The 12,275-nt window shown below is 43.3% G+C and overlaps 1 protein-coding gene across 2 annotated transcripts in view; it reads right to left on the reverse strand.

The window, feature by feature from the left end:
* Positions 1 to 215: 215 nt before the first annotated feature.
* adgrl1a (adhesion G protein-coupled receptor L1a) overlaps positions 216 to 12,275 on the reverse strand; it is a 56,382-nt gene continuing 44,322 nt past the window's right edge. For both annotated transcript variants that reach the window (XM_085352590.1, XM_085352589.1), the window contains 14 exons: positions 11,576 to 11,756; positions 10,876 to 10,998; positions 9,778 to 9,986; positions 9,514 to 9,687; positions 8,738 to 8,941; positions 7,975 to 8,195; positions 7,621 to 7,687; positions 7,357 to 7,448; positions 7,060 to 7,228; positions 6,619 to 6,774; positions 5,435 to 5,531; positions 2,647 to 2,769; positions 1,243 to 1,260; positions 216 to 1,126 (listed from right to left, as the gene is read on the reverse strand). In XM_085352590.1, the coding sequence (XP_085208716.1) occupies positions 216 to 1,126; positions 1,243 to 1,260; positions 2,647 to 2,769; positions 5,435 to 5,531; positions 6,619 to 6,774; positions 7,060 to 7,228; positions 7,357 to 7,448; positions 7,621 to 7,687; positions 7,975 to 8,195; positions 8,738 to 8,941; positions 9,514 to 9,687; positions 9,778 to 9,986; positions 10,876 to 10,998; positions 11,576 to 11,756 (2,745 nt within the window). The remainder of the gene's footprint in view (positions 1,127 to 1,242; positions 1,261 to 2,646; positions 2,770 to 5,434; positions 5,532 to 6,618; positions 6,775 to 7,059; positions 7,229 to 7,356; positions 7,449 to 7,620; positions 7,688 to 7,974; positions 8,196 to 8,737; positions 8,942 to 9,513; positions 9,688 to 9,777; positions 9,987 to 10,875; positions 10,999 to 11,575; positions 11,757 to 12,275) is intronic.

The raw sequence follows: 12,275 nt of genomic DNA on the forward strand, positions 1-12,275 counted from the left end.
TAAGACTGGGGAGGGTTGAAGATAAAGCCTGCATCTGCAGAGTCAGCCATGTATCCCCCAGAAAGTCAATTTGTTTGCTCATATGTTAGTTAAATAAAAGTCAAGACAAAGAAAGGCAACCAAACAAGCAGAAAGTGGAGAGACCCGAGAGAGAGATGGGCTAGGAGGAGGCTCTGGCCATCACATTAGTCCCCAACTTCCTCTTTAACCTCCAGTCACAGGCTGGTGACCAGCTGCATCTGTCCATCACCCTCATTGTGGACAGGCTCTTGGGCCTGGTGTCCCTCCCCACTTGGTCTCCGGGGTGGGGCTTGGTAGAAGGTCTGCATTGGGGCCCCACGAGAGCCCAGGGCAGGCCTCCCGGAGCTGTAGTACAGCTCCTCCGGGGGCTGAGCTGAGCGGGGCACCACCTCCAGGGGCTCAGGACTGCTGTCAGGGTAGGGTGAGTCTCGCAGGTTGGTGATGCTGGTGTACAGGGAGTCATGGGCAGGAGAATCAGGCGCTCTGTTGCCTCCCTGCCCACCAGCACTTTGGCCACTGTGGCCCAGGCTCTCTGTGAGATCGGCCGTGTAGCTCTCCGACTCCTCTGGATCGCTCTGGTAAAGGACTGACTGGGCACGCTGTAACAGCAGGGGCTCCTCCAGAGCTTTATACAGCAGCTCTACATCCTGTGGCGTACGCTGCCGCCCCTCTCTCAGAAAGTCCTCCTCTTCGTCCATACTCGCAGATTGGTCCGGCCCAGCTGCTGTTCCCCGACCAACTCCACCGTGAGGATGTCCTCTGGCCAGGCTGCCATACACTCTGTCTCCTACTTCACCTCCACCTCCTCCACTTCCTCCTCCAACACCACCTCTCAAGTTGTTGTGCACAAGTTCGGAGATGATCATTTTCTCGAAGGCCGCAGCATCAGAGAGGTTTCTTCTGACGCCTCCGCCTCCCAGAGCTTCTGAGCTGCGGGGATTAAAGATGGGTGGGGGAGTTTCTCCACTCCCACCACTTAAGAAGTCACAGCTGCCCCCACCTCCACCTGCTGGGCCACCACGCAGGGAGTAACTGTTGTTGAAGTTACCGTTCAAGGGCAGGGTTTCCATTCCACACGGGTCACGGGGCTTAGATAATGTAGTCTCTGGATCCAAACAAAAGGACAAAGGGTTTTCGTATTATTATTATTATTACCATTGTTATTTTGTTTCATTGCGAATCAAATTCTAGTGAGGCAAGAAAACAGTTCATTATACTTACTTGGGTCACGAAAGGTTCCTGTGCATTGCAGAGAAAGTCATGCGGGGTGAATAAAATAAAAGGCAGTATTAAGCAACTGTTTTTCAAACATTTCTAAAAGGGAAACATAGGTGGCAGAAAAAAGCATCCTTGTTACTCCATCCCTTCCCCCTCTCTCTGTCTCTCCCGCTCTCAACACCAACCAACTCTTGCCAAACACCCAAACACATCCGCGGTCACATTACCTCTGATTTATGCAGACTTAGTCCCGTTTTTTTGACACCTTCCTCCAACATTTACCGTACATCTAAGTTCAAGAAAAATATTCTGGATATTTATTTAGTATTGTCAGTGATACCTGGATACATACATAATTCATACAAAAGCTTGTATAGTAGCAGTAATGTTTATTTTATGAACTTCTTTCCACACACCAAAGAAATGGTGCTTTTTTTTCTCTCCCGCCCCCTCATACCAAATCACTATCTCAGCAAAGCAAAAGTCACACAAAAAAGTGAGAAGCGTGTTCATTTTTAAAATTTAATGTGTAGTACGACTTTAATCAACGTTCTTCTTCGATGGTGGTGTGGGTAATTAGACATTCTAATGAAGTGCTCTCCCTCTCCTCTACCACTCTCTTCTAAAAATGACTTGGCTGCCAGGCCTGTGGCCATCAGCCTTGACGTATTGTGCAGAGAGGCTTTAAAATATTTAAAAGAAACGCCGCCTTAAATTTCAGTCCTCAGACACTTAGGCTGATACTCTGCGGGTGCGCAGGAAACAGCTACACACAGTAATACTTCTCAGTTACCAAGTGAATATTGGTACTATAGTGGAGCAATTAACAAGACATGTCTTATTCTGCAGCTACTGGCATTCAAAGAGCCGGGCTAGAACACCGCAATGCAATAACACAGCTATTAGGCTGAGTCCCACTCTGAAACAGAAGCAAGGACATAAATACACACATACCTGAACAACCTACATCCAGATGGACTGTTCATTTTCACAAAGCTGTCTGTTCGCCTTCAGCAGCCAGCATGCTTTAAGCCGACTTTTTCTGACTGGAAAGCGAAAACCATCCTAAAGATTTTGGCAGTCACAGCTGTAGCTAAACTTCTAATCAATTTGTGGCTGTTCTCATGAAGATTCAAGATCTGACCAGATGGCTGGTTAGGCTGTAGGCACTGTTTGGCTCTGTTCTGCTCAGCCTAGTGAATCTGTCTGACAGCTACATAGTCTGGATAAAAAAAAACAAAAAATACAGAGACACACGCACATGCACGCACACACTGGATGTATACACCATGCCAAACTGCTGACAGAGTAACAGACAGAAGGACAGCAAGCTGAGCACATACTCTACGCGCACACATACAGCAACAAAACTGCACACACAGAGTGAAGTGTTCACGAGGAGCTAACCAGTAGAGTTGAAGACACCAGGTGAGGGTGGGGTGAAGCTTTCAGCCAGCAGAGTGTTGTAAGGAGAGGTACCAGAGCGAGTCTGTAACACTGGGTTTGTCAGAAGGTGGTTCCCCATGGTTGCTGCAAGACACAAACATTTAAAGTACAAACATCATCATAAAAATAATCATAAATTTGCCCCAAAGGCATGCAAAGTAAGCACAGAAACATGGCACACAATAAGTGTGACATTCTGAAATGCACATTTCCAGACTCTAATAACATCTGGAATCACCAAAATATTTACTGTTTATTCAGATGGGGCTATTTTTGTTATGCCAGTGCTTTATGGAGTAATGCATTTCACAGTGTTCTCCACCGTGTTCATGCCTGCTGATTGTAACCTTTGAGTAAAAATACAATTGCAGGGGAAAGGTACTGTTTAGAGCGTTGCTATTCGCTTTTTCCATCTGACAATGCAGTCAGATGGGAGAGACTAGTAATGCATGCCATTATGTAGTCTAAGGGTGCAGCCATTGAAACAGTTAATTTCACACTGAAACGTGAATGCCACTACAAGACAAATATAATTCAAAGAAATGGCACACTGAGAATGTTGTATAAAGCCCATGTATGGCTCGGGCCTGAGGCAACTCGAACAGAAATGCCATGAAATTAAAAATAGGACAGCATGACGGAGAGTCGTCCAAGGCAAAGTGCAACCTTCAGGTCTCCTGCAACCCGTTCATCACACAGAAAGGGAACAGGGAATTCTAGAAAAGTAAAATATGCACTCACACACAGCTATTTATTTGTCATTTCCACTCCTCTTACACTTCCTCTGTCCATCTTTCTGGCGTGCCACACAAACCCCTCTCTCTTCATTCCCTGGCTTGCTTTGCTGCGTTCAACCACATTTTCTCAGCTCCTTGTGCCAGTTTTTTTTTTGTCCAAACACCACCAAATTAGTTGGGATTAGCTGTCTGTGTGCACCACACAGGAATATCCTGTAGAAAATTAAAGAAAGCCGCTTTAAGTGTGGAGGAAAAGTAGGGCAAGGCAAATCATCGGAGGCTCTATGTGTGTATGCGCATATACTGTAGGCCTTTTTTTTCCGGGACCGATTACTATTGTCAGGAAGAGATTGCGGTTCATAGAGAAGTGAAGTGGGGAAATCAAAGAGATCTGAGATGCCAGTGATAACAACACAGCATCTCTCCTCCAGATTCTGCCTTTTTAATTACTCCTCCATGATAGCGTCTTATTCTACATCTCTCTTTTCGTCTCCCGTGCTCCCTTTTGTCTTCCGCTTTCTGCCAAACTTTTCAGAGAAGTGAAGAAAATAAAGGCTTCACAGCAGAGTTGTTTGTCTCTGACAGAGTACCATAGAGTGATCCACATAGTGTGTGTCTCTTCCAGGCCTGGTGATTGCTCTGTCTTGAAGAAAAGACCCAGAAAGCGACCCACCAAACACACAAACACACACATCCACCTTTCATCCATCCAGCTCACTCGCAGCACACCTCACCTCTTCCTCACCCCCTGCCTTGCTCCTGTCACTCTCCTCAATTAGAATAATTACCCCCTGTTCGCTCACACTAATCAGTTCATTAAAAACAAAATGGATGAAATTAGCATAGAGAGTGACGGCTGATTTAGCGACTGCCTCTGTGTCATGATCAACACCCCACCCCCCTCCCCAAACCAATCTTGAACCTGAGCCAACCTTGATCGTCTCAGTGTCACTGATTGCTGCGGCAGTGACGCCACCAGTTGCTTAGGCTGAGACAATCAGTGACTCCATGCATGCTTCTGTTTTTTTTTTTTGTTTTTTTTTACTTCTTCACGTCTTAAATATTTGATCTTGCCCTCTTCGTGTGCTGCTTGGAGTTCGGAGGGGACTGCATGCATCACTAATGTGTGTCTGGATGAAATCGATCTCATGGAATAGCTAAAAGAGTTGAAAACTGGGACAGAGATATCAAGATTTCTGTCTATTTCTTTTTTATTTTGTGGGAAATATATTTTTAAAAGGAGAATATAGCACAAATATACAAGATTTGGCAATGCAACACAAAAAGTGGGAGCACGTGTGTCTGAAAAAAAACATCACACAGCTGGTGATTTGTGATTTTGTCTAATTTACAAAGTAAAATGAGGAAAAAGAAAATTAAAAAAATGTCTCTTGGTTGTTGAGCGGCAATAATTGCCTGGGAACGTCTTCACAACCTTTTCTCGTGGCAAAGGAAAGTCAAAAAATCATTCTGGACGATAACTGTTGTAGTCAAGTGTCTTCGCCGCCTCTTTTTTCCTTTTAATTGATTACACATAAATCTGCTTAATTAGCTCAACTGAGAAATTCATGCAGGATCGTGAACTCACTTAGACGAACTTAACACATATTCACAAAATATAGCAGCTGAGCTTAATATACTGTAGGTCTGCAGCTGCTAAGTGCTTTTACTGACAAGCAGCTGCCACTGCACTGCAAACCATCACCAACCAGCCTTTAAACATTTTGTTATTCAGTTTAAACTGTTGCTGCCGGTGACTGCTCTTTGCCAGCTTGCCGGAAAGCTAAAAGGCAAATAGCATTAAAAGTTGATCTTAGCACATTAAGGACATGAACATGTACATATCATTTTATGTTCATATTTAACACCCAAGAATAACGGCTCTGTCCACGCTACTCCCATTCTCTATTTTCTTTGTTAAATGCTGTAAATCTGTATGTGCGTTACGTGTGTCTGAGAATTTCAGCGAGTATGATTTAATGGAGGGAGAAATATAGAGAGGGAGGTCTCACCACGGTTGAGTGTCGGGGTGCTGTTGATATCTCCCGCCATGAAAGAAGATTCCGTCTGCTTCCGAACCGTGTCGTTCCACATCCTGCGGATCCGACTCTGGAAGAGGAAGCATGGTGCAGTGAGTGGCAGTAAACACACAACAAGTTAAATATAGAAACACGGCGGGTAGACTTTGTAACTCAGTGGGGCAGCTGTAATCAAAACTGTGGGGCTCGCTCTAATCTGCAAAGAACAATAGGCAAACACGCCAGACAAAGAGACTGAGGCGTCGAGTAAAGAGAAACACAGCTTTGTCATGTTATCGTGACGGAGGCTAACAAGCTTGAGATTTGTAAGACATGACTGTAGTAGCCGATGTAATTGTTGTTTGGAAGTGTTATTACAGTTTGAAAAAGCTTGTTTGCCGATTGTGAGCAATAATTGCCATTGTTTGTGTATGTGTCTGTGCAGCTGCGCATATGCCAGCATCTACAGTATTTTCCAATGACGTGCATGATGCCTGTGTCTATATATACACCATGTGGACTACAAAGGATATCTTTATAACTGAGTCATCAAGCCTCCCAAGCAAACGGCTTTCAGTAATGGTTAGAAAAACTGCCAAACATTTAAAAAATAAATAAAATAAAGATTCAATTTTCACAGTAGAAATAAGAGTAAGCCAACTGATTAGTGGGCATCATTTGCACGTCATAAATCATGTAACGCACTTTAAATGTGCTCCGTGTGTGCACTGATAAAAAAAAAATTTATTTAAATGTTGCTTTTGCACCTTTTGGCTTAGGCTGTGGGCTGACAAGTAAGTTAAATAATTAAATTCAAGAGCATTTAGTAATCAGTGAGTCACTGGTATTGATGAGCAATCAAATCCCAGCAGATACTCATTTTGTACTTCATAATCTTACATAAGAGACCTTTTAAACAGGGAGAAAATGTAGCTGCAGAGTGAGAAACCATGCCTAATTTTGAAAAGATTTGCTTTGTTTTTACTTTTTTTTTTTGTTTAAAAAAAAAAAAAAACAGATAACATTTTTCATTTTGTTCCACTAAAACAGTCGTGTTGCTGCACAGGCTGTTTTTACTCATTATTTGCTCTTAGAAAAACACCATTTTAAAACTCAGCAGTGTTTTCCACTGATGATATGTTTGCGAGTGTTTATGTGTGGGTCTGTGCTGCCTGCACCTGTCTGTGGGCTGCTGCATGGCGAGCTTGGCTGCCACTGTAGTAGCGGTTGTTGGCACGGAGGCCCGAGTTCTTCAACGAACCGTGGGAGCTGTTGGTAGAGGTGCGGCTGCAGCAATAGGAGTGACGCAGACATTTACTGTACTCCTTATGGACCTGTAAAGAAAATAACACCACCGGCACAGTGGACAGGTTTGAGAGTCACTCATAAACACAAACACTTTCGTTTCTATAGGCTAAACTGAATGTGGAGCAACAGAGCCTTTTATCGCACAGCAACAGCAAAATGAAACAAAATCCAATATTTCTGAGCACGTCTACTGAATTTCAATTAGACTGGCACATCCATCCATTTGTTCATCTACACAACATTTCAGCTGCTTAGTCGTAATTAATTGAATTTATATAAAGTGCCTTTAAGATGTAGTTTGGAATTGTTACCTTCTTCTGCAGGGCACAGTGGAAGATAAAGATGAACATGCCCTGGAAGGCATTGAAGGTGCTGAAAAGGTAGGCCATGATGACTGTATTCTCGTTTATGAAGAGGAGGCCAAAGGCCCATGTCAAGCCAAGTAGAAAGAGCAGAGTGATGGCCCCTAGTGCCCAGGACCTGATCGAAGCGGAGAACGAGGTATTAACTAACACTGAGTTGATGCACAGATACACTAAGACAATTTGAAATGTCTTTTTTCTTCAAAAATAAAAATGTGTGAGTCTCACTGAGTAATTTGAACTCACTTAATATTATCCAAGCGGCTGGAGTCAGGTTTAAGTGCCGAAGAGTTGCGTATCATCTTGTGCAAAGTGATCATGAGGAAAATGAGGTTGAGCTAAGGAAAGACGATAGGAAGAAATAAATAATGTGCAGTGAGCACTCTAGTCCAAAATTACTGACTTCATATTGTTAATAACATTGCAAAATTGCATGCTGGTGAAATACTTCTGACTGCGGGATATCGAAATATGGAAGCTAATAATACTGCTTGACAGTAAAGCTAATACCATAATAACAAATGAAACAGGTCCAATGAAGCTCCAGATGAAGTAGTTATCCACTCGCAGCCAGCATCTGGAGTGGCACAGAGGAAACAAGTGAGTTATGCACAACTAAACCAACAAACAACTGTACACTCACACTGAGCTCATGCACATGAATGCACACACTATTTCTCTGTCTCAGCGGATTATCTTATGAAGGCTAATCATCAAGCTTTGGCTAAGTGTGTTCAGAGAACACAGTCTGTGGGGAGGTGCAAGAGCCCTTCACATGGCACTGCATATTACATTTCCATCTGGGGGAATAGCATAATCCTACTTCTCAATCTGCAGGTGCAAAAGGCCTGTATTCACACGTACGCTTTCTTGGTCCCATAGCTCCTGTAGTCTATGGCTGCAGAGATGCCCACCACAAGTGCGGGGAAGCAGTAGCCGCACAGATAGTAGTACTTTTTGCGTGAGTACTCGCTCTCAAAGACCTCCACCAGCATGAGATAGAGCTGCACACCCTCCAGACACATCCAGGAGAAGGCAGCCAAGAAGAAGAAATGCAGAAGGCCAGCAAAGATGGGACAGGCAATCTGAGTGTGGCAGCCATGGAGAAAGCAGAGAGAGGGAAAGGGGAAGAAGGAGGAGGAGAGAGAAAATATGAAGTTAGAGGAGGAGATACAGTTAAGATTAAGGTATATAACTGAGTGAAACCACAAGAGGATAGAACGGAGTTACTATCTGGAAGTAGTGCTGGACACTGACAAGGGAAAAATGAAAAGCTGCCCCTGGGTCACAGGCTCCGTGCATATTATTGAGTGGTAATTCATTACTCAGTGCAGTAAATGTTTTATAGAGTAGGATAATGACACAGTGCCTCGATTTCAGCTTCAAAGTCATTCAATAAAAAAAAGTTAAAAAGTCGCCTGTGTTGTGCTTAATGCCATTTTCAAACCGGAATATGTAAAAAGTAACTAGATCTTGTGATTCAGTATCATTAAATGGGCACAAACACTAAGCTTTAAAGGGGGACATGTAACAGTAAACGCAAAGGTGGTAAAAAATATTTTATATCAAAGAAAACAAGTAAACCTCTATCCATAGAAAGTATCCGTTTGCTTTGCTACCGACTCACATGGTTTTCGGTCTTGTCGATGCCGATGAGGAAGAGCAGCTCTGCGATGAAGAGGTTGATGCAGAGATTCTTGTGGATGGTGTTGCGGTCAGTCTGGAGCCCCCGCAGGAAGCAGAAAGTGGAGATGCAGATGGCAAGACACACCAGGGAGATGACAATCCCCACCCAGGTGATCACAAAAAGGAACAGCTCGTGCATCTGTCCCTGGTGTTCAGGTTTGCACGGTGGCAAGAAACAAAGGTGTGTGGGGGGAGGGAGGGAGATCCAAGGGTTTAGGTTATAAAGCAGTATTGGGAAAAAGAGACAGCGGAGCAGAATTGGACAAATAAAGAGAGAGAAATTTAGAACAAAGAATAGTGGAATAGGAGATAAGCAGCAGAAACAATAGGGGGATGGATAAAACAGGGGGAGGGGAGAGAAAGAGCCAAATTGCCTTATTTAATATTTGCAAATATATGCAAGGAGCTAAAGTGTGAAGACAAGAGACAAGACGTCCTGAAAAAAATACATGACATTCAAATTCATGTGAATGTCAGTTAGAAGTAGAGGGACATGAATTTGTAAGCCTGTGCCTCCCTGAATGTCAGAGTGAAAGGAGGAAAAGAGAAAATTCAAAACAAAGAGCTTGTCAGCCTTAAGAGGGAACATTAATGTGCATGTGTGTGAGGGTGTGTGACTAAGAGTGAGCGAGCGCTAATGCTCACACGAGTGAACGTCTGCATAAATTACCAGGCTTGCAATTTAAGTGTGTGCCTGCCACGCCCTTGTTTACTTACGTCGGGCTCGTGGTGAGCCATGAGCACCGCGAAGTTGGTGAGGTGGCTGCAAGAGCAGGTGGTGTGTGTGTTGTTAGTGTCCAGTAGCCTGCAGCCCTGCGATGACCACTGGCCAGTCATTGAGCGCTCGGAGTAGTTCCAAAAAGAACAATTTGGAGTGTTGTAATTGTGCGACTGCAGAACAAAAAAGAGAGACGGATGAAGGAAAACATCAGTGGAGGTGCATCTTTCAGAATGACAAATGAGAAATTTGAATTTGCCTACCTTTAGATGTTTAAGCGTGAAAATCACTGGCTGAGTGAGAAACACTCTGCTGGACTCTTTGTTGATGGAGGCAGCAATCACGTGAGAGTTGACCACCAGGCGCTTCTTATCGTGGTTTGGTCCTTCCATTTCCATCTTCACAGTGGCGTTCTCAGTGGAAAGAAAGGATCCCAAATTTTTATACAGAATGAATACCACCTTGACTTGTCCTGCACATAAAAAAACAGACAAATTAATACCGGAAAATAAATAGAACAGTGAAAAGTAAAGTAAGTGTGGGGTGAAAGGTGTATGTTAAATGAAATGGGAAACACAAATGAAATTTTAAAAGGGGGGAGAGCAGAAAGCGAGGGAGGGGGAAACCAAATACAGAAAAAGGGCCATAATATGGAAAGGGCTGGAAGAATGGCAGCGACAGAGTGGGGAGTGACAGGGTGAGTGAAAGGGAGACAGAGAGAGTGAGTTAGTGAAGGTTAGAATGATGGTAAGGACCGTTTCATTTTGACTGGTGGAAGAGAGCGAGATTTAATGTGGAGGGCAATGGAACATTCATCCCTCAAGCATTCACAGATCTCTTATTATTCCATATGAATATTTCATGTGCGTTTGTTTCAATCATTCTAATCTCGTTCCCACTGCAGAGCCAAGCGGAGACAGAAAACAGAAAAGGGGGATGAGGGGGCCATGGAAGGAGGAGGGGAGCAATGGCGTTGGGGGTTGGGGCGGTAGGGGTGCTGGGTTAGAAACAAGAGAGAGATGGGAGCGGGGGATAAGATGGTGGAGAGAGACGGAGCGAGGGGATGGGATGGGGAAGAGAGGAGAGAGGGAGTGCTGAGATTGCTCTGTCAGACTGGGGCCGATTGTAATCTACACGCCTCCCCAGCTATTCTATTAAGACTGCTGTTAAGAAACCATCAAGAAAAGAAATTGTCTCAGCGCTTTTGTTAATCTGATTAGCCTATTATTATGAACCAATAACTTAGTCAACTGCATGCAGATTGTTTTAAGCCTGCATGAAAATGCAAATGGCAACATTAAGAGAGAGGCTGCACAGGACAGTGCAATTTTTCAGACAGGGATGGGGTAAGGGTTGCTGACCGTTGCGGCTGTACTGTTTGATAGTAGAGGCTGAAAGCTGGATGGTGCTGTCACTGGCGTAGTTTTGCGGGAAGGACAAGTCCTGCATGTCCATCTCTGTGTTTACAACGTGCACCTGGAGATCTGATGGTAGAAACACAGAAATTGGTGCATATTTTTTAATTAAAAAAACAACAACCACAAAACAAATTTAGAGCCACAATCTGGAGTTAAAACTGCACATTGCATTTGAACAGCAGTCAGTACTGGCCTCAATTCATGTGTACAACAATCCTCTGCCAAGGTAGAAGCTGAGGTAGAGGTATATTTTCAGTGCTGTTTGTTTGCTGGCCTGTGTATCTGACTGATTTGTTTTAAATTTACTTCACCATTAAGCATAAACTACCAGAGCGAATTTCATTAAATTTGCAGCGGCTGGGCATGCTCAAAAGACAAACCCATAAAATGTTGGTACAGATCCAGACAGCCACTGTAAAAGGCAGTGATAGGCACTGTCCTTGGCAAATGACTCTTGAGTGTCCTTCTAGTTAACAAGATTTATATTACATATTTTTGATAAAATAAAATATAAGCAAAAAAGAGAAAAAATGCTACTTTTTGATTTATTTTTTTCTACCTTAAAAATTCGTGATTATGCTTTCATAACAGAAGTAACAATAAAAACAACATCTTGATCTTGACCTCACTGCTGTTTTCTTACCAATGCTGGGCGCTCGGTCTGTAAAGTTTTTCCCGTACATGTTGTTGGCCAGCAGGAAGGCTCCTTTTTCCAGGACGTCCAGTAGCATGGTGGCAGTGTGAGACTGCTCTGTGCTGTTCATGTCCTGCCATGACTCCAAAGCCTCAGGACGGAGCAAATTGTCCACTGTTTGCACCACCGCCTGGCCCGTGCAGAAGGCATAGCATTAATGCTAGCATCAATAGCATCAGTAATATGATCGATATTAGCAAGAACACTTTACAATATGGCACATACATAGTAAAAGTGACAAATGAGGAACTAATTTAACTTTTCAGGAAGTTTCTCGCTTTGATTCTTTTGTCTACTTAACACAAGTAGGAACACAAATGTAATGTTAGGCAATAGCAAGGTAATCATGAAGTTCAGATGCATCCCTAGCAGCTACTTAGCATTTTACTCAATAGCACACCAGGTAACACAAAATAACAATTTCATTATTGTGCAGTAACTGCTATTGCTTATTGAATTTGTGTCATTTAGAACCCAATCCGGAGTAAATCCAATTCTATCTAGTAACTAATTATTAGACACTGGTTCATTAACACTGTTTCCAGCATTGTGTTCTTTCAGAAAGAAGTCTTAGGTACTTATTAGCCATTAAACATGTTAGTTCCTGATTTGTTTGTCACTTTTTTGGTAAGTATTCATTTTGTGAGCT

The sequence above is a fragment of the Diplotaxodon limnothrissa genome, linkage group LG4 (genome assembly GCF_057381915.1).
Source record: "Diplotaxodon limnothrissa isolate DT_005_m linkage group LG4, D_limnothrissa_male_GT1.1, whole genome shotgun sequence".
Classification (NCBI taxonomy): Eukaryota; Metazoa; Chordata; class Actinopteri; order Cichliformes; family Cichlidae; genus Diplotaxodon; species Diplotaxodon limnothrissa.